The sequence below is a fragment of the Aspergillus udagawae genome (genome assembly GCF_001078395.1).
Source record: "Aspergillus udagawae IFM 46973 DNA, scaffold_5, whole genome shotgun sequence".
NCBI classification, from domain to species: domain Eukaryota; kingdom Fungi; phylum Ascomycota; class Eurotiomycetes; order Eurotiales; family Aspergillaceae; genus Aspergillus; species Aspergillus udagawae.
This window is the reverse complement of record NW_025091268.1, coordinates 249876-270512: the sequence shown is the minus strand read 5'-3', so window position 1 is coordinate 270512 and position 20637 is coordinate 249876. Positions and strand designations below refer to the sequence as shown.

The following is a 20637-nucleotide window of genomic DNA, read 5'->3' as shown; positions in this document are numbered from 1 at the left end:
AAAAAAAAACCCGTTGTCAATATACAGAGATCCTTTTATAAAGTATTATGCACAAGGCAACCCGGCATTACAATCAGTTGGCAGTTGATCTGGGGCGAGCTTTCGGTTTGCTTGCGCGTCTTGGGCAGGATTCAGGGTTTGAAAGTATACCAGTATACCCTATAGAATCCCTAAATCTATTATGGATCAGGGAGGACACTTTTATAAAGCTTGAATCATAGTAGAGCTCACACTCTTTTATACTATATGATTACCCTCAAAAACATCCTGGTCTGTTATCGATGTAAGAACTGGTATAAGGTAAGACATATGGAAGAAACAGATTACTTTAAGTGTAACAAAGTCGAAAAATGAAAAGAGCTCTACAGAATATAGAACTTGGAGCAACATTGCATTCTATAAGCCTATAAGGATCATCAGCCGTGCTTGCTCGGCCTCTAATCATCTGCAGAGAGCTGAGTATAAAGGCATATATAGCCCAAATTTTAAGATATATATAAAGCAGAAATTAGAGGGGATATAACCCAGGGGTTAGTATAAGGTCTTAATATCTCTAAGGCTTTTAAACCTTATCGTACTCTATGTGGGTTGTGGGTAGGATTGAACACAGTGTAGAGTGAGACGCTATTCACTGGCTTAATATACAGGTTTGCAATGAAAATATGATCTCTTATGCAAAGTATATCCTATGGCTTTGGCTTCATTCATTCTACTTGCGCTCACTAGTATTAGTGGCATCACTGAAGTAGCTCTATCCGTTACTTAGGCTTGTATGACATATATGCACATATATCTTCACTATCAGGATTCCTCAAATGGATAGAATTTGGGGATAATAAGGATAAGTAGAGCTCAATCATTTAACTAGATCATTTAAAGGATCTCTAAAGAAGATAGAATTCTCTATTCTATGTAGCTATTGTAATGAATTATCATTTAGCAGGCTACCTTATCCAACCATTAAAAACTTCCATAAATAGCATGATAGTGCAGCTTAGATTTATTTCTAGCGCCTGTGCACAGGACACAAGATTGGACAGTATAGTAAGGAGGCAAGATAGATAACCAAGCACTCAAATCAATCTTTTACATTATGTGTTGAGGCCTGCTCTTCCTTGTTCTCTCCAGCTAACTCCTTTAACCTATATTTCAGACCAGCCTTGTCCATGAAAAATGGTCTGCGGCCGCCATCGATTCGTCCCTGCTCAGCAGCGGCTCTGCTCCAGGGACACTCGCGCCCTATCGACAATTTGTCAGCATCAGAAGTCAAAGACCAAAGAAGTAAGGGTGTTTACAGTGTTGGTAATAGATCGCGCCGCATCTCTCCAAAGCTTCATGCCAGTGCAGGAAATCGCGTCCGAGTAGGAACTTGAGGGCCTCCCAGCTTTCCTCCGAAGCCTCCAAGACCCAAACGCCTTGATCCTCATCCCAGGCGAAGATCACGCGCTCGTTTATAGGAGATGTCATACGATTATTTGATAGTATTAACTCAGTGTTGCACATGAATAGCATTTTGACATGGTCTTTGCCTGGTGGATTGCCTGTGGCGATGGCAGCTTCAAAATCTGTGGAAAATAGTCGCCTCCACTCGAGATACCCTTGAGGTTCTACCGCAGGGTCCATGGCTGTTCTATTCGAAGAGATATCAAATTCTGTGGGCGGGCGAGATATTCTTGGCAATGCTTGAGGGTAGGAATGAGATAGTAGGAAAGGTTATGATGCGGAGGGGAAAGAGTATTAATAGGAGGTGGTAAGCCTGAAACATGTGACGCTGGGTCATCAGGATCCAATCATGATGGCCGATATCCCAACACACGAAGTAAATGCCAACTGACAAATTAAAGATGTATGATAGGCAGGCTAAGTAGCATGATTTATTTGAGGGATTTATTGTCAAATGGCTTAACCAGGAGGAGTGCCAGAATAGAGTCAGGCTAGTTTATAATCATGGATCGAGCTACAGAATAGTCTACAGTGAAGGCTAAGATGATAAGTTATAAACATGACCTGCTTAGGACTAATTGAAGTAAACCAGACATAGGAATAGATCACATGAAAACAAACACATGGTTGAAAAAAGCAGACATAACATTCTGTGGAACATTTCTAATCCTGAATCTGAAGCACTTAAAGTTCCTAGAGACCCCCATCTCTTCGTCTTCATTATTTGGGCACATCATTTGCTCATTCAGAGATACTAATCCACCAGACAGACTTTCATTGGATCCATGGGAAACTGTCATCTTCTAGCTGGTCGGTAGATCTCTCGGCGATGTAAGGAAAGCTGTCATCTTCGGGGATGTCTGTGGATCTCTCGGCGATGTAAGGAAAGCTGTCATCTTCGGGGACGTCTGTAGACCTCTCAGCAATAGCCGGGAAGCTGTCATCCACGGAAGTCTCGTCGGATTGGGAATTTGCTGGGGGAGACCGGCTTTTAATCGAGATCTCAGGTGGGATATAATCGTCCACGGTTGGTTCATCACCAACAGAACGCTTGGCCTTAGCTACCCAAATATCCTTCTCGGTGAATGTATGTCCAGCATCCATCATGTGCTCTCGGATTTCAGGATGCTCCGCCCCTTTGGTTCCGAAATGTCAATTGAAACGACCTGGCTTGGAGTTCAGTAGGAGTGAGCTTACAATGGTCAAAGTAGACAGCACCGGCCTGTTTCAATCTCGTGTTCCAGCCAGGAGAGGCATCGGTTGATGCCTTGATGAGGAGCTCATGGTTATCCTTTGATCCTTCCAGAACCCAGACGCCCGTTCCGGGAGTGAGACCAAAATGAGTCGCGTACACAGCCCCTTTACAAGGTTCCTCGTAAAACACCTTCGTCAGTGACTTCTGGATCTCGATTTCAGACCGACGCTCCAGCTTCTCGTTCACACGTTTCCGCCTACTACCACTCAGAGCACCAAAAATCATTGACCCTGCAGAGTTTGGAAGGTGCATGCTCCTGGTGAGGTCTGCAACCGAAGCAGCAAGATCCGAGCCGTAGTCCTTTTGCGGGGAGCAATGGGAGACATCAACGTAAGCTCCATTGTATCCGTGTGATTTTATCGCATGGATGATATCTATCCTGAAAGGGACGAAGAAAAAAACCGAGTGAGTTCTATATCCCCTGTGAAAATTCGTGACGATGGTCTATTCACATACCATGTAGCTCCATCGTGGCGTTGACCAAAAGGAGGTTGGTCAACACTAGACGACATGCAGTGTCTTGGGTTTGCCACATGCGCCCCAGTTGTGAAAGTGTCACGCACACTCCCATGGCAGTTCCAATCTGATGTCCCAACGCTTGCACTACCGGGGTGACTATTTGGGTTCCACCATTGCAACAGTTGGCATTCGCTAAAGCGAGTCCACTCAACAGATCGGGTATTTCCACTAAAAATGGAAAAGGGGTGTGCTTCAGGCGCAAAGACACAGCAATGATTCTCGGGAATGTTGGTACACATTCCAATTGAACCCCCAGGTGACTGACACCTATCGGTCCAGTAACCCTTAACAGTCACAGCCTGGGCTGCGCCCACGATGGCCAGCGGAATGAGATATTGAGCAAGAGGACCCATCATGAGAAGCTGATTTCTCTGAGAGCAATGAAAGTTTGCAAGAGACGGACAGTTGATGATAGTCACAGATTGATGGTTGATGGGCTTGACTTTTTGGGGTGGCGGTCGTATTTATGTCTTTCTTTCTGCTATGCACTTGCCTTTATCACCTGAAATAGATTTGTTAGACGCCAACTTGATCAAAAGAAAAAAAATCAGGACAGAATATGCCTTGCTCAGCCTTCTCGATGATATTATCTCCAACTGACATTCAACTGACATCCAACAGCCAACTGTAGAGACGAGCCCTCAATGGTACGAAAGGGCATGGGGCAATTCAGAAGTTGTGTCTCGGATGAGATTCCCGTCCAGGCAACTATGTCTCTTGTTGTTGCATGTTAATTGACGGCATGGCACGGGGTATTGTATCGTAGTGTTGAGGTTCAGGTAGTAGGAGTAGATAGGCAATGATTTGAAACAGTAGCCTCGCTCCATCAACAGGGTTTAGTTCACATTACGCATTAGAGGTTGGCCTGATCTATTCCTTGTACAAGGCAGAAAGCTATGTCTTCCGTAGCTATGGCACGGTTAATTGGTGCAAAGAACACCTCGGCAACAACAGGGGGTCCTTGGAAGCTTCTTACTCTGGCATTATTCCAACCAACAATCAAGAAAGGATCAATAACTTTAATACTAAACGTCCTGAACTATATCAGTTGGGGCCCAAACCTGAGGCTGTACACCAACCCAACGGATACAACCAGGCTCAATGACACCGATTTGCCGCCTAATTCGAGACGAAGATCTGTTATTGTTGTTATTAACATCCTGACCATCGTTAAGACCATTTTGTGGCGTTTCATGTCACATGTTTATGATCTTTTTCAACAGTTGGTTGGAGACGATGCAATTCAAGCTTGCCTTGCTGTACATCCTTCTGTATGTGTACTCTTCTTAGTGATACTGTTGCATGTTACTCACCAAAGACTGCTAGAAAAATATAAAGCCCCTTCATCATCTCAGTCGACGTTCATAATTCCCACCAACAATCTCATCCAAAGTCTCCGAGATCACTGAGAATCAATCTTTGTTTCTGAATTTCTTGAAGTGTCCAAAATCTCATAATCTGAATCAACATGCAGCTCACCTCTGTTCTCGTTCTTCTCGCCTCCTTTGGCCTATGCTTCCAGGGTAGTGATGCACTGGCTCGCTCCAAGCTTGACCAATACACAAGTGATGACTGGTAGGAATCAACATCCAATTTCTATATTAGAATCCAACCCCCTGACCTGCTTGACAAGCGATGGAAACTGGGGCGACGGGAAGGCATACCGCTCCTCTAGCAATGTTGACATCAAGGCCGGCACATGCGTCGATATCAACGCGTCTACCAACAGCATCTGGCTGGGCAGAGGAACCGGCTTGGTCTGGCGGCGCAAGATGACAGCCTACTCCGAGGTACGGAGAATACCTTTCCCTGACAAGGTCTTGTCGCGAGTAAAAGACTTAAGTTTCTTGCGTTAGACCGGTTGCCCTGCGAATAAGCGCATTGATTTCATCAATGAGAAGGATGGTTATTACAAGAATAGAAATGGCAAGGTGGTGCCCAAGGGGAATTGCTTCCCGATTGACTTTCTGTATGTTGGTGCTCAAGGAGTGGACCAAACATACCAGGGACGTCTCATGTCGGTCAAATTCGACTCGTATTAGCGGAAATCACTGGAGACCCTTTGTTGGGTAATTCGTCTTGAAAGATATTGATACCTCATTGCTCATTTATTTGTTTCCCGTTGATGTTTGAAGCTGTGCCTGGGGTACATATCCTTCCTGTCAAGATCGTTCCTATCTACAGTCCTCAGTGTTGCTATTGAATTCATTCACCCCCACAGATTACTACTTTTATAGTATCGTCAGCTTTTGGAAAAGAAAATGGCCAGCGGGTTCGAGGCACGACCGGCCCAGGCCAAGCTAGAGCAAACAACAATCCAACTAGCTAGCTGGGTTACTGAATCTAGTAAAGGATTTATAGAACTCTAGAATTCTAGTTTTACTAGTTAGATTATAAGAGACAGATTATATTGAAATTTAACCCACTGATTTAAATCCAATTAGCTGATCCGATCTTTCCTGTCTATAAATTCTAGTATGAGATTGTAGAGTTGATGAACTAGACCTTCATACCTTCATATTCCACGTATGTGCATCTACCATACCAACTTTAGTATCTCAGATCGGTTAACAACCCGGGTCCGAAGTCAACACTGTCACCATTTCGACCAAAAATAACTCTCAGCCTACGAACAGACAACCAACAGATGTGACACAGCCGCCTTGACATGTATCGCCAAGAAGACCGTCAAACAAAACGAGCCTCTAAAGAGCGGCCTTCTGCCACAAATTAATTAGCGTGAAACCCAGCCCGCCTCTCAGGAACCGCCAATAGGCCGCCCGCTGCTCCGCAGACGTGATCGTCCATCCGATGATCCAACATGCCCCGATTGCGAATCCGACAAGAAGGCGCTTGAGGGGGCTATCGCCGCATACGGTGAGAGAGAGAATGATACCGGCCAGGGTATAGCGCAATGTATTCAGGTTTATAAAAATAGGGTGGGCGATGGAAGGCTCGGCGATACACCATGCGAAGAACAGTGTGCTTGTATTCAGCGCGTAAGCGAACATTTTGTCGACTTCATCTGTGAGAAGATTCGAGAAGGGAAACAGATAGGATACACGGCAGGATTTGAGTTGACGGAGTGCAGTGAGCGCAAGGGTGATTGCTAGAGCCCGTCGAAGATACAGTGGTGTCGACGATTCTTGCTCCATGGTGAAGTGAAGTCCAAATGCTTTGAGAGTTGACAGCTTGGTATAAATAAACTCAGCCGAAGTTTCCTAAGACTTGGGGAGAGTAGAATAAGTAATGGAGACCAAGCACTAAGAAGGGGTGGCGGGGGCTTAATATATAGCTTAGCAAGGCCAGATGTTAATTTCTTACAAGTCGACAATGATGATCATGACACAAGTACAGCCACAATAAAAAATTAACAAAGAAACTTATAACCAGTCAAATGAAACTGCAATATGAAACCAACAAGATCCCCAGATCACCTGAACTGCCTTCACTTCAAATTTGCGGCGCTGGCCTGGCATTGAACATGAGACATTTTACATTGTAAACATAGTTGCAAGCATATGCTCCCGCGACCCCAAAGCTGACGAGCACCAGTCCTTGGCGCTGCTCGTCGGTCCAGTCATTACTTGTCCATGCTGTCCCTATCTCGAACATTCCCTTTTGAAGCACCGCCCCCGCGGCCCAGCAGCAGGTTTGGCCCTGGTCAATCCGACGATCCAGAGCCCCTGGGCCGCTATGCTCTCTCATATCATACACGATAGTCTCATTGAAGTCTGGATGATTGAGTGAGTGTAAATCCTCCGTGCTTCGGATAAGATGGTACGGAGCTTCCCCGACCAGCAGCGCTCGTTTGTCGAGTAGATCGGGATTTTCTCGAATCTCATCTAGCTGAGATCGATAATAGGCTTCTTCGTTTATCGAGTCGCGCTTGGTCAGGCCCACGCGGTGGAAGTAGTCATTCAGACAGACGTCAGATTTGCTGCTGCAGGAAGAAGTACAGCAGTGGTCCTGAAAGACAAACTCGGTGCACTGATCGCGACAAACCCGGTATTCGGTGCTGCTGGGGTTGAAGGCTTCTTTGCATTTATTGAAGCAGCCGAGACGGATATTGTCCTCGTTTTGATTGAGGCATTTGGTGCAACCAGTTGCACTGACCATAGAGGCAAAAATGGCCACGTAGATGAATGAGAACAGCTGGAGACGCATCTTGGATAGCAGTTACAAAGAGAAGATGTGAATCGGAGAATGAGATGATGGATGATGCTCAGGACCAGAGGCGAGGAGAGAGGCTTAAATTGAAATCATATGCTAGGTTGATGTCGGAACATATTCCAGCTTCGTGAAAACACGGCCTCAATGCTTTGAAACATCACAGCCGCATCTCCCCGTCATCGCAGATTGCAACATGTTGGTTACCTTCTGGCGATCATTTTCCACAGCCAGATTTACCAGGTTGTAGATGTTGGATACACCTCAGATACGGACAGGCAACAACGCCTCTGTTGGTTGATGGGGCCAGAATTGCTCGGCATCAGGGATCTTCTGAAGTTGGTTCTTTCCCCCACCAAGACGGACGAAAATCATTCTCGAGAGTGGATGCAGACGTCAAGACAAGGCAGACTCGACCAACATCGCTTCATCATCGCCCGGTCACCTGATCTGGTGGTCTCAATCCTTGCTCCTTGCCATCAACCATCATTCCCCCTCTCTTCTCTCCATACCTCACTTCTTTAAGTTCCACCTCCTTTTCATCAAATCCCAGCAAAAAAGCCTTTGACTCTTTTCAGTTTTCTAAAAACTGTCAAACTGAAGCTATGGGTCAGACTGCAACCAGAGAATCTGCTGTCGAGTTTCTCCCGCCGGTTCAAACTCGCGGTAGGGTGATCTCCATCTAACTATATGGCAGTGAATACTGACGGATCCAGAGGAACTCCAGGAGAGATTTAAATGGTGCCTATCAAGGCACTTTTTTAATGATGCGAGGAGTGAGTGGTTGCAGACCATTTTCGATATCTTCTGCAGCAAGTCAGAATCGGGGAAATGTACGTACAGTTCATCGTTGGTCCCCTTCGTGAGAGTAATATTCTATAGTCTGGACGGTTTCAGATCTGCAGGAATTCATGATCAGCACCTTTCCTCCAGCGTTGGCAGCGTGTGTCGGTGAAGCTGCCCCGATTCTACATCGCTGTCTCCTGCGACTTGGATCGTTTCCATACCACAACGATCCACACCGTATAATGTCGCAGGATGTCCTGCGCACAGGAATTATTATTCTGCTGAGATTAGATGGAGGCAACCTTCTTCAACAAGATGTCGACAAAGCGTCACTCATCTACCCTGATCGTCTCAATGCCGCACAACGCACCTTATTGTTTCAGAGCATGGCAGACGTGCAAGCAACTGCTACCAATACATCTCGCAATATGGAAGATAACTTTCATCTTCAGAAAGCGCTAGATCTGATCACGTATGGTAATTTCAGGCGCAATCCACGGTTTCCGACCGCTGTGACCAAAGGGCCTGAATATCCTGCCGCTGAACATTTTCCATCGTCCAACTCAACATTGACGGATGGATATATTCCATTGAAGGACTTTAGACCTTTGCTACGGTTGATGTTTCTGACGCAGTTGCATGTAGCCGGTATTGAACCGGAAGAATTCATCTCCTCTCTATCACAGGTTGAAACTATGACAGACTGCCTGTTGACCGGATTTCAAGACCGAAGTGCAGCGGATTCTACAGGTGTATCATTCGCTACTTTTGATCAAGTACTTGACAAGTCACTGGTGCGTATCAGACTGCTCTGTTTGGCAAAAGGATTGCATGCTAACACAGATTAGCAAAACCTTTTCTTGGGACTCCCCCGAGTTTTGGGGCCTTTACACTCGGTCAAACCCTTGCCGTCTGAGAAGCCCCCATCATCAGTTAGAGACGCACAGGTGCTGCTGAGGGAACTGTTCACTTCTTCAATCAAAACACAGCCTCCTCCTGAGGGGCTGATCACGAATCTCCCCCTCTTAAGTCAGATATCAATGACCTTGCCCCAAGACTTTCCCATCGAAGCACAGAAGAGTCTCTATTCCTCTCCGGACATAGATATTGCGCAAGTAGGTACTTGGATGTCCATGACCAGCTCGGCGAAAATTATCCTTGTGTCAGGCAAGAGTGCATCGGAATCTGCCATATTTGGCGCATACTTTCCCAAAGGCTCTTTACTCAGTGGTGTTGCCAAGTCAAACATCATTTTCCAGCTTGCGCCAGTTCCGAGAGTCTTCTATAACTCTGAGGAGATGTCGCAGATCAACCGGGACTTCTCCGCAACAGACAGTCGGTTGGAATTCTCGGTGAAGGATAATGTCCTGGGCGTCATTACTCTGGCATTGCAGTCGGACTCGACAGGCCTCTTTACGGTACATGAAAAAGGCGACATCAGTCTGACATTCGACGTTGACGCTGTGGAAGTTTTCAGTTATGAAGGAGAATTTGTTCGTGTTGATACATTTGAATAGGGTTTCCTCTTCTGTCATGGTCTTTTGCTTTAAATCTTCGCTGGCATCTCTTACAGATAGGAAATGAGTACCTGTGACAGTAGCACATCACAGAGCTATAACAGTAAAGCAGTGTAAAACACCTGATTCAAATCATGATCTCACATCCACAATTGCATACTATCTTCCCGACGCTGATCCAATTGAGCGAGGACTCTTGCACTCCATTATGAAAGAGCATTTACTGACTGCCCAGAAAAACGTCTTACCGCAACACAACTTCTGCAGGACCCTTCATTCAGAGCTATCATGGACAAATATGGTTGTTGGTATTCTATTCTTGACTTCTTCATATAGATCAAGGTTGGGGCCACTGTCTTGTCCAATTGATCATGATCATCACTATCTTCCGTAGTCGTCATTGGCAAATGTGGCTTAGAGTCTCTTCGCCTAACGTAACCAACATGAACTAGAAACCAACATCTTGGCATATATTTGACAGGTTATCAGATCTGTACATAATGAAACGGCCCCAAGGATCAACACAGCACCAACCCCGCCACAATACACCAGTCCCAGTTCCATCTTGTCGCCTCAACCACATCATCTACATTCAACATGGCAACGCCGCTATCGACCAGAAATTGCCATAGCCTCATTCGCAGGCTGACTGGCCAGGATGGAATACTCCAGAACCGCGAGAGCAAACCTCTTTCCGAGGCAGCGCTGATCATCTTCTGCATGACCTGTTTCTGGTTATCTGTTGGTCCCCAGGGCCATACAACGCCGACGGCCTTTTTAAGCGAAACGCTGGCGTAATAGCTGTTTTCTGACGTGTAGGTGGAGTTCTGAGCAAGGTCGTCCAGCGGCGCGTCGAAAAAAACATAGCGATCTTCCTCTGCCACCACCAAGTCAAATACCGTATTTCCGGTTCCCACGACTGTGAGAGGACCACGGACAAGGATTTCGCTCGTCCCATTCCAGTGGGATAGCCATCCTCCAGAGCGTAGAGGAGCTAATTGATCGAGGAGGACCGGCCAAGTTGCATTTCCGTCCGTTTTGACGTCGATCAGGAGAGTGAGAGTTGCTGTGGGGTCGACGTCGAATATGCCCACGGAGCTATTGGTGGATAAATTGGCGTTCAAGTTGGAGAGGACTGTTGTCAAGGGGTCGATATAGAGACTCTTCAGTGTACGATCAGGGGATAGAGAGCCCTTCCGATGACCGACGAGCAGATCATCGCCCTCCAGCCAAATGTCTGCTTCGACGCCTGTACAGCCTGCTGCGATCGCCTCGTATAGAGGCACTGAGCGCCAATAGTCGTTGTGAGAGTGGCATTGGACCGGTGTTATGCCTTGGCTGAAGTCGTCTGGCCAGGGAGATAGTGCGGCGACTGAGTCTGCCGGGCCTTTCCATGTCTTGAGGATTCTCTGTAGTCCGTTCGATGGGACAGTAGGTGTGAGTCGATCGATCAATGTGAGGACAAGTGAGAACCACACCCTGAAAGTGTCAGTAGGAGGGACCCTGCTTATAAGGGTAATACTTACAGTACAGCAATACCACCCAGAGCGAAGACAAGTGCGACGACAACAAAAACACGATTTCTGCGGGCTTTCTTCTTGCCCACAATTCTAGGGTCGAGCGTTGATTTGAAGCTCACAACCCAGCGGCGAGGAGCTTTTTGGTTGGGCTCGTAGCAAGTATGTAGAGATTTACTGGAAAGGTCAGAAAGCCGTCGTTCAGTTAGGGTTGTGTCACTGAGCGAATCTGAGCGGCGCGAGGAGAGCCGGGAGAATAAATTTAGGGCAGCCATAATTTATTTCTGAAGAAAAAGAAATAAATATAGTGAACGACTCTTTGACACTCGCTCTGTTTTGACAACGGAAATAGATGGATATATGAAGGCCATTGCCGAAGCTTTATGTAGGTGCCTGAATCACCCCATGATTCCCAAGGCTGACACAAAACGGTACAATAATTCCCAATAGCCATCCTCTATCCTAATAAGAATCAACCAACATGTTGGCTTTTGGGAAGTTGAAGGATTGCATGGTTACGACTCAGCCCTCCATAGCCCTGCCAAGGGGCCAAAATATCAGGGTCCATCGCGAAGCCGTCGGCAGCCGCGGACGCCGTAGTTGATGAAACGAACAACTTTGAAACACGGCATTAACAAGGCAGACACGATGATTTAAGTGAGATTAGCCATACAGAGATCTCTCTCCTGGGACTGGCAAATTTGTGAAGAAGTTGCTTGAGTTTGCTCTGGACTCAGATCCCAGGAAGCAAGGTAGTATAGTTGGAAGAAAGTAGGGGCCGAATTGTTAGCCTGGCAATATCATTGCAAATACGCAATGAGCGAGGACCTCAGGGAATTGTCTCCTGTATTCAAGATGGGCTAGCGCTACCAATTTGACATAATGTCGGCGAGGGACTCGCCGCAGTAAGAAAGCATATTTTGAGGGGGCTCCGATGAAGACGTTCACCGACTTTGGCTCATTTCACCTTCTACTCATCAGGAGAATTACGTCCTATCTCCTCAGTCAACCATGCTCGGCGAGGTCAGTTCAGGGATGGTTTATTGAGTCTAGTATGTGAGACTGATAGAGCTGTGGCTACTCATTGTTCACCATAGTTGTAGATATGATTTCCCAGGATCAGAAACGAAACTAAGTCGATCAATCTATGAGTGCGACTTGGCGCCGCTTCTTATCATGACTTGTAACTATGATATCCTAACTAAGGCTATGTCCTTCATTTAGGATAAGGGCAGAAGCACTTAAGAGATATTGTGTGTTCGTCGAGGCACCCTCAGCACTGGTTTCTTTGTGCTAAGGCGTGTCCAATGCTTAAAAGAGCATTCCAATATTGCAAGATAGTAGGAGGAGGGGCAGGAGTGGCATTCATACCTGTACAGCGGCGCCTTGGAGCCGTCTCTATAAGCTAACGTACTTACAAACCGAGCCTAGATACATTGAAATATTTTGTAGAAGCAACCAAAACAAAAGCCAGAGTGTGCGAGCAAGGAGAGGGATATATAAATGACAGACGGGGGCACATCATCTCACAGATGCGTATCAGGTGCTTGGAGCCCTAAGACCTGTCAAGAGGTCATATCGACACCATGGCGCAAGGTTTGCCCAGTATGCTGAACGATCTTCTATCTCAGTGCTCATCCTGATATTCATGGCTTAGAGTCTGATTCAGTGAACTCCACGGTGGTTTTCCAACATGTCTAGTAGAGGACACACTCGACAGGTGTGTAGATGTAGATATACGTTAGCATAAGGCATGGTCAACACGCGAAAAGGCTTCAGTCCTGCAGGAAAAGAAGCTCAATTTACTGGAGAGTGTCTGTCTAATAAGAGCAGGTTGATCGGCTAAGAGGCCAGGAGAAAAAGATAAAAGAATTTGCGCTACTGGGATTCGAACGCGCGAGTACTTCAGTAGACGAACTCTCTTCGGAATTCGATCCAATCAGATTGTAAAATGCTTCTCTGTGGTCTGCTGGTGCATGTCTCAGAACCAATCTCTGAATTGGACTTTATTTATAACGTCCATCTTCCCGCTGACATTAGTTAGGCCCCCGATATTAACTATAGCTAAGCTGGTCAAGACAGACAATGAGAACATTCGGCGATCAGGACATGATGGACCACGTGATCCCTGGTGACGAAAGTGAGTGACCTCATGTTGTCGGATCTTCAGCACAGATTTCCCAATTGGGACATCTGTTGTGCAAGGTAGCTTTGCAGGAGGCCTCAAATTGTGAGACATGCTGAGACTCATCGAATGACTTCCTGTTTATTTTTACATATTCGATGCTTGGATGTATATGCAAATTCAACAACCTGATATCCTGCGGACTATAAGAACCATTAACAATCCGTCTGCTTCAAACTGATCTAGCAGGAAACAGCAAACTCATTGTCGCTTTTAGCTTCAGCACACCAGATTCCGTAGAATCCATATCTTTCATCATGAAGGTCCCTTACTTCATTTTATTTCTTGCGGCGACTGCGTCCGCCCAAAACGTCGGCATCGGTTTGCCCTCCGCAGGAGAGAACTTGACGCCCGGAAGTTCGACTGTGGTACAGATTCAAAGACCGGTATGTTTTTGACAGCCTACGACATAAGGATAGCAGCTGAGTACATGTTTTCAAGAACTCCCTCACAGGGTCTCAGGAAATAGCTGTTGCGATTGGTCTATCTTCCTGCGCGGACTCCAAGTGTTATGCTCCGGAAGATGTCATGGGCACTATTCTATATAACGGTCCCTTCAAGCCAGAGTATCATGAATCCAGCCAGCCGCCTTATCAAAACTTCAGCGTGAATATTCCCGAGTCTATCGGAAAAGGGAAGGCGCAACTCAACATCGCCCATGTTTCCTTGGTTGGCGTAAGAGGCCTTGTCTTATCATCGATGGAGAGAGTGGTGCTGACTGCGTCGTGTAGGCTGGCCCTTTTCCATTTATGGAGACATTGAACCGAACGGTCCTTATTGCTTAGCGCTATGCAGTTCAAACAAAGACTCTCATTCATTAAACTTGTTCTATGACCTTGTTGAAAGACAGTATGAGATGTGGTGAATTGCATTTGAATTACATTCTTGATTATCATCAGTATTAATATGGAGATGTCGTTAAAGCTCTAATATTACAATCTTAATACCGCTCACTCTATTGACCCATTTCTGACATCCGCCCCATGTCAGCGCTATTTTTCATCTCAACAGAAGCAAGAGCCCGATCCTGTTCCGCTCCTTTATCCAACTGCAGTCCGAGACGAGTATAGTGACCAGGCTCCGTAGATCCATTTGGAATATGGAATCGCTTGTCGATCCGACTGAAGGTCAGAAGAAAAAGAATAAGGATCTCGAGGACAAAGTTGAACACGTAAAAGCAGGCCTTCGAATCGAACCAGGGTGGGTTGGTGACTGGTCGAGGTGCACTCCAGTTTGCGCCAGACTTAAAACCCGCGATGAGAATGCACAGCGCAGATGATAGGACCACGATGATGACCTTGCTGGTCATACTTCCTTTCCCGAATGATTCCTCCTGTTCGGATCGTGGAAACAAGAACGCAACGAGGATATGCAGGATAGGAAGACAGGTAATGACGAGAAGGAGGGTTATGGCTGCCAGTTGGACATCGCGACATTGCGATTGCGTATGCTTGTTGAGGGTATAGACGCTGACCACAGTAGCCGTGATGACCATGATCAAGGCTCCAGCGATGAGCGCGTATAAGATCTTGTATGCGATCCGCAAAACAGGATTCCAACCGATTCGAGGCTGCTTCGCTCGGAGGATACGCTGTGCAAGAATCAAGTTGATGATGTATACGAGAAGCACACCGGCATTGACAAAGATATTCGCGGCAATAGCGAGTCGGACGTTATGCTGTCGATTGGCCCAGGCGATGCGCAAGACTAGGGTGGTAATCCGCGCCATACAAAACCCAAATAACATCCCCGAAATCAGGAACTTGTGGCTTCTGCGACCATTTATCTGGAGGATGGTCATGTTTGTAGCTGCAAATCCGAGGTAGAGGGCCAGAAAGACGGCACATATGGGAACGTCGGGGATGACACTGGGTAAACCCCCAAGTCCAGCGTTGGGAGACGCATACGGTCCTCCTCGTTTGTCAAGCAGCATGGTTGACGCTGTCTCGTCGATATGGAGCCTTGCCTTTGATGAGATTGACGTTGAAATTTTTATGTCCAAGCAGTGTCCCCGTCACTCAGTGAATATATATTTGGCCCCAAATGCTGATCAAGGACTAGCATCGGTTTCTCGGCGAGTTGGGTCCTGACAACGCGAACGATTGTCATTATCCATCGTTTAGCTCCCATCTAGCTCGTAATAAAACCCTTATTGCAACAACCTGGTTGGGCTCCTGCGTGGTGAAGCCTTGGGATGACAGAAAGAGAAGCCAATCAGGTGACAGGGGTGGCGCTGTCGGCTCGCACTTTCGTCCGCGGCCCAAAATTTCGTCCGCGACCGAACAACACACTTGCCTCTTCAGCTCCCCGTCTCCCTACCTTCAACTACATCATCTCGGAGATAACGCACGGAGGAAACTTTTGTATCGTCCGATGATTTATCACAAACAGTAACAGCAGTCAGTTGCTTCGACAATGTCGAGTCCTCAAAGCGATCTTACCGCGGTGCGGAAAGGAACAAAAAGCTGCACAGAGTGTAAGCAGGTATATGACAACTTCATCCAGATTTCATCTGTTTTAATCAACAAGGCAGGCAGACGCCGTAAGGTTCGATGCGTCCGAATCTCCGACGATGCTAAGTCGTGTCGGCAATGTGAAGAGCGAGGTTCCGCCTGCGTTGCCCAGTCATCGACCAGACTGAGGTCCTCTCGAGCACGGTTCTCGTCTCGAAAAAGGATTACACAGCTGGAGTTTCAGGTCACTCAGCTCACAAAAATTGTCAACAGTCTCGAAGTCAAGCTTGGGAGCGAACCGTCCCAGGTAATTAACTCTGACACTGTTCAAGCTCCTGATGCCCAAGAGTCCGATGTCGAAAGTAGCGGGTCGGATTTTCCCATGACGGATCGTCCATCCCATCTGCGCTCACTCTTCCAAAATGACTGGCTCAGTTTTGACACTTCGCAAAACGAAAACAAAGCGCAAGGAAAAGTCTCCACACACTTCTCGCGTCTCGTGAGGCCTCGACTGCAGAGTTTAATCCCGCCAAAGGATGAGGTGATTGAGATTGCAGGGTCCTCATATGATTGGCTGACCATGTTACATACCCTCCTACCGCAACCCTGCACGGTTGTCTCACAGCAAGATCTCGTCGTCAGGTACGATGAGATGTGTTCTCCTGATGTGAACATCGTTACTCTGGCATCGTGGCTCCTAGCGCTGGCGATCACGGCCCAACAACTTCCTCAAGAGACCGAAAATCGTGAAGATCAGCTCAGGAAATGCCAGAAGCGATCTGGTCTTTGTCGAAAAATTACAAACACCATGGAGAGTACACTTTTGTGTCACGATCGATTGCTCGCAACGGGAGAAGGACTCGGGATGGCCGTACATTATGCCCGACTGTGAGATTCGCACCTATGATTTCGTCAAGCGACATGAACAGATGCTGATTCCGTAGTCATCTCGGTCTAGGAAACTTTCAGAAGTCGTGGTTGACAATACGGCGGCTCATCGCCATTGCAGAGCTGATGGGCTTGCCTCGAATACATCAGTCAGTTCGGCTCGACAAGATCACCAGGACCGATGACCAGCATTCCTACCGCATGGCTCAACTTTGGGAATTGCTCTGCAACATTGAAAGACTGTCCGGAATGATTTTGAATCTACCACCTGATACTCGGCGCTACCAACCCTCGCCCAGCCTACAGCTTATCGTCGACGGCGTTGTTCAGCCCCATGTGTATTGCACGAAGCTGCTGGATATCGCTGTTCGAATACATGAGATAGATGAATCAAGTGCCAGTCAGGGACCGGCGCTCGAACTCCACATGACTGCTCTGGAGATGGCTCGGGATCTGGGCAACCTTGCTGCTCAGACGCCCAGCACATGGTGGCTTGTCAACGAGGCATCGCCGGTCAACGCTACCCAAATAGTGCAATTCTTTCACTATACAATCTTGATGCGAGTATACCTTCCCATGGCCTTGCGTCAAGATTCGCGAGAGGAATATTTGTATAGTCGGCTACCCTGCATGGACGCTTGCGATGCCGTGGCAAGGCGCTATATTTTCATCAGACGAAAACTGCCTCCAGGCATGTTCGTCGGACGAGTAATAGACTTGCAAGCTTTCACTGCTACAGCAGTTCTCTTGCTCTTGTCCCGCAACACCTTTCCGACGGACCGGCGTAGTTTTCATGTCGACACCAGTCAAATTCAGGGCGTGATTGCCGCAGTAATCAAGATGATGGGACAGAGATCCAAGGACCCCACGGGCTTTGAGTTTGCGGAACAAGCCTTTAATACGCTGTGTGCCCTTAATCAGCTTCTACGACAGGAAGAAGACACTGCCTCTGGGCAGACACTGACCTTGCAAGTTCCTCTACTTGGGAGGCTGCATATCCGTCGGAACGTGAAGTCCACCCAAACGACTGCGTCCAACGCGAAAACATTGTCCCCAATGGCAGCTTCTTCTCAAGCTCAGAGGCAAGATAATGTATCCGCTGCTTTGCTACAGGATCCGGTTGGCTATCAGCTGCCTACTGCCGTAGAGGGCACAAGTGCCGTCCCAAATGGATGGCAATGGAACGACTTTTCCTGGTCTATTGAAGATACCCATGACAGCCTATTCAACGACGCTTTCATGGATGATAGTTTGGAACAGGCTGCTTTGTGGTACAATACACCCAATGATGCATTTGCCACATGGGATATGCTCTGAGAAGTCGACAGTCCACGACGGCGGGGCTCTATACGACTCCAAATAGACACAAGTGTTTTATTATTTAGACTTCAAATGAGTCAACAAACAGCCAATCTTAAGAAGGACCGAAGAATCTCTGCCATCAATCCTGCCTAACCCATCGTGGGTTTAGCTTTCCGTCCTTCGATGACTATGACAGGGGTGATTGTGAGGATCAGAACCGCAACGACTACCGCTACCTGTGTTCCAAAAACCGCCGCAGTCCCGTCTTTGACGATCCAGGAAGGCTGAAAGTATCCGACAGAGAAGCCACTGGCTGTACGCCAGGCATTGATGATGGCTGGGACTACTGTTGACTGGTCGGGATATTTCTCGAGGTTGTATGCCGTGATCGAGCTGTTGCTTACAGTAATTAGCTGACTGAGTAAATGCTGTCGGTAATGGCAGACTCACACTGTACTCGAGATCATGCCAAACACAACCATTAACCAGCCAAAGGCGAGACCGATCCAACTTTTACGGTAATTCAGGGTCATGCCGTATGTCAGCAGTCCACAAGCCATGACTCCAACGGCAAACCAGACACCATGAAGTCGGTACTCGGGACGCCACTTCTGCTGATGGGATTCTTCGATCCAGCCATTAAACCAATAGCCAAAGGCATATCCTATCAGGGTCAGAACACCGACCACAGATTCGGGTGAAGCAGCTCACCAAGTAAGCCTCCGATGATTGGGGCCCACCGCAGTGATGCCGACTGGACTGTATCGAAAAGGTAGGGAGGCTGCGCAACAAATGTGGAAACAGTCACGGTTATACCTAGCATCACTGTCAGATATACCTTTATGTTGCGAAAATAAGAACCCACCGATCGGCCAGCAAAAGTTGACCATTGTTGCAATTCCGGTCAGCAGAAGCGGGAGCTTAAAGATGTATATGGCAAGGATCTTGGTCCAGTAGGCTAGAGTGCGCCCGACAGGTCCTGATACCGAACATCAACTGCAGGCGCGAATTACGCTGACACTGCTGTCCCCTTGCATAGTAAGTCTCACGTCCGAAGAGAAAGATCAGGATCGTCGACAGCGCATAGAAGGCCGTCAGAATACCAAACGAGACCTTCCAATTGCTGCCGGCACCGATATATCCGGCCAGGGCAGGGCCTAGAAAGGGTCCGATCAGGAAGGTAGTACCCCTGGAAGTCAGTTAGTAGACTCCGATTTAAACGTGTCGATGTCCGACCATACCAGATGTTGATCATCTGAGGCCAGTCTGGGATGAATTGTTAGCTACCGCCGTGTCGAATTGGGTTGAAGGAGTTCGAAATCTGCATACCCTTCTGCTCATAAATGTCATGAATGATCGGCAAACCAACAACTTGTGGGATTGTACCAAAGAAACCCTGGAGAGAGCGAAAGGCAGTGAAGGTGCTATAGTTATTGGACAAAGTCGCTCCAAGAACCATGAACGTGGTGATGAACTGCGGCCACAACCACACCGGGAGACTGTTAGTGGTGTTAGTTCACATCGTTACTGCTGCTGATGGACTGGATGAGGACATACCGTCCATATGCCTCTATCAATGGTATGGCTATCAGACCACCAACGCCCTGTAACAAGATGCCGTAGTTCATACTGGTCGCGGAATGATCAACGCTGACCCCCCACTCCAATGCTTGAGGCACGATCAAAGTTGCGCCCCAAGTCATTCCCCTATTTCCGGATCAATCAGCATCTGATAGAGATGTGAATCGTACTGCCGGACAGCAACGTACCCATCAGCCAATATAGAGCTTGACATGAGTGCGATAAACACAAGAAACTTCTTTCTTGGCCTCCATTTTCGAGGATCTCGACCATCTTCGTCATCAATCTCGGTGACATGACTTTCTACTTTTGATTGAGTAACATCCGTACTCATATTGAGCTTTTCGCCTGCAATGGCTGAGTCTTCATATCTGGGCTCACTCATGATGGCCAACCCGGCAGATGAGACGTTCTGCAAGATCAAACGTCCAAAGGGACTCAACTGTACTGCAGGATCAGAAAAAGGATAGGATATAAGTCTGACAAGGCACTCAGCATGACTAGAAAGCGGGAAAATTATCAGGAGGAAATTACCCACAAGAGACGCCACGCGGCCGGACGAATGTGCTGTTCGAATTGCCCAATAACGTACACCAACCACGAAGATACAAAGCCTCGTGCATGCCACCACCTAGACGACTCAGAGATATTAATTGTCTTAGCAAGGGATTGCCCTCGACCCTCTTGTCATTTTATGGGATGTAGAACCGGCCGCAGAAGTGATTATCACCAGAGCCGTAATGGCGGCAAATAGTCATGATAATGAGGGGCAGACAATTTGCGGCACAGCTCACTAAATCGATAGTGAATACTAGTATCCCATGGCGTGAAAGTGATAGCAGGGATCAGGTAAACTCAACCTTGTAGGTTTAATTATGTTGAAACTGGCCTAAGTTAGTGCGCAACTGGCACTGTTAATGTGTATTTAGTGCAAGGATGCTTCGAATTCGGAAGGAGGTAAAAGCAATGGGATAACTCCACACACACTGCGGGATCGTGATAAAGATATCAATTCCACGCC

General features: G+C 47.3%; 11 protein-coding genes across 11 annotated transcripts; 4 read left to right on the top strand and 7 right to left on the bottom strand.

Moving 5' to 3' along the window:
• Positions 1-1078: 1078 nt before the first annotated feature.
• Positions 1079-1623, bottom strand: Aud_006912 (uncharacterized protein; the record flags this gene model as incomplete). The annotated part of the gene is made up of 2 exons (XM_043291809.1): positions 1079-1239; positions 1296-1623. The coding sequence occupies 2 exons, from the start codon at positions 1621-1623 to the stop codon at positions 1079-1081; spliced, it is 489 nt and encodes a 162-aa protein (XP_043147744.1).
• Positions 1624-2217: 594 nt separating this feature from the next.
• On the bottom strand, positions 2218-3570 carry Aud_006911 (uncharacterized protein; the record flags this gene model as incomplete). The annotated part of the gene is made up of 3 exons (XM_043291808.1): positions 2218-2579; positions 2641-3077; positions 3155-3570. 3 exons carry the CDS (start codon positions 3568-3570, stop codon positions 2218-2220), a joined length of 1215 nt encoding a protein of 404 aa, XP_043147743.1.
• Positions 3571-4685: 1115 nt separating this feature from the next.
• Aud_006910 (uncharacterized protein) lies at positions 4686-5259 on the top strand (the record flags this gene model as incomplete). The annotated part of the gene is made up of 3 exons (XM_043291807.1): positions 4686-4792; positions 4851-5007; positions 5074-5259. The coding sequence occupies 3 exons, from the start codon at positions 4686-4688 to the stop codon at positions 5257-5259; spliced, it is 450 nt and encodes a 149-aa protein (XP_043147742.1).
• Positions 5260-5922: 663 nt separating this feature from the next.
• Positions 5923-6372, bottom strand: Aud_006909 (uncharacterized protein; the record flags this gene model as incomplete). The annotated part of the gene is made up of 1 exon (XM_043291806.1): positions 5923-6372. The coding sequence occupies one exon, from the start codon at positions 6370-6372 to the stop codon at positions 5923-5925; it is 450 nt and encodes a 149-aa protein (XP_043147741.1).
• A 298-nt stretch (positions 6373-6670) lies between these two features.
• On the bottom strand, positions 6671-7384 carry Aud_006908 (uncharacterized protein; the record flags this gene model as incomplete). Its single annotated transcript, XM_043291805.1, has 1 exon — positions 6671-7384. One exon carries the CDS (start codon positions 7382-7384, stop codon positions 6671-6673), a length of 714 nt encoding a protein of 237 aa, XP_043147740.1.
• A 608-nt stretch (positions 7385-7992) lies between these two features.
• On the top strand, positions 7993-9690 carry Aud_006907 (uncharacterized protein; the record flags this gene model as incomplete). The annotated part of the gene is made up of 4 exons (XM_043291804.1): positions 7993-8053; positions 8104-8220; positions 8270-8967; positions 9022-9690. The coding sequence occupies 4 exons, from the start codon at positions 7993-7995 to the stop codon at positions 9688-9690; spliced, it is 1545 nt and encodes a 514-aa protein (XP_043147739.1).
• A 518-nt stretch (positions 9691-10208) lies between these two features.
• Positions 10209-11482, bottom strand: Aud_006906 (phosphatidylinositol-specific phospholipase C/glycerophosphodiester phosphodiesterase family protein; the record flags this gene model as incomplete). The annotated part of the gene is made up of 2 exons (XM_043291803.1): positions 10209-11169; positions 11217-11482. The coding sequence occupies 2 exons, from the start codon at positions 11480-11482 to the stop codon at positions 10209-10211; spliced, it is 1227 nt and encodes a 408-aa protein (XP_043147738.1).
• Positions 11483-13649: 2167 nt separating this feature from the next.
• Positions 13650-14177, top strand: Aud_006905 (uncharacterized protein; the record flags this gene model as incomplete). The annotated part of the gene is made up of 3 exons (XM_043291802.1): positions 13650-13778; positions 13834-14067; positions 14124-14177. 3 exons carry the CDS (start codon positions 13650-13652, stop codon positions 14175-14177), a joined length of 417 nt encoding a protein of 138 aa, XP_043147737.1.
• A 170-nt stretch (positions 14178-14347) lies between these two features.
• On the bottom strand, positions 14348-15325 carry Aud_006904 (uncharacterized protein; the record flags this gene model as incomplete). Its single annotated transcript, XM_043291801.1, has 1 exon — positions 14348-15325. One exon carries the CDS (start codon positions 15323-15325, stop codon positions 14348-14350), a length of 978 nt encoding a protein of 325 aa, XP_043147736.1.
• Positions 15326-15807: 482 nt separating this feature from the next.
• On the top strand, positions 15808-18050 carry Aud_006903 (transcription factor domain-containing protein; the record flags this gene model as incomplete). Its single annotated transcript, XM_043291800.1, has 3 exons — positions 15808-15868; positions 15926-16733; positions 16790-18050. The coding sequence occupies 3 exons, from the start codon at positions 15808-15810 to the stop codon at positions 18048-18050; spliced, it is 2130 nt and encodes a 709-aa protein (XP_043147735.1).
• Positions 18051-18184: 134 nt separating this feature from the next.
• Aud_006902 (putative MFS transporter) lies at positions 18185-20001 on the bottom strand (the record flags this gene model as incomplete). The annotated part of the gene is made up of 8 exons (XM_043291799.1): positions 18185-18428; positions 18486-18699; positions 18747-18851; positions 18901-19014; positions 19085-19192; positions 19365-19534; positions 19593-19742; positions 19805-20001. 8 exons carry the CDS (start codon positions 19999-20001, stop codon positions 18185-18187), a joined length of 1302 nt encoding a protein of 433 aa, XP_043147734.1.
• Positions 20002-20637: the final 636 nt, after the last annotated feature.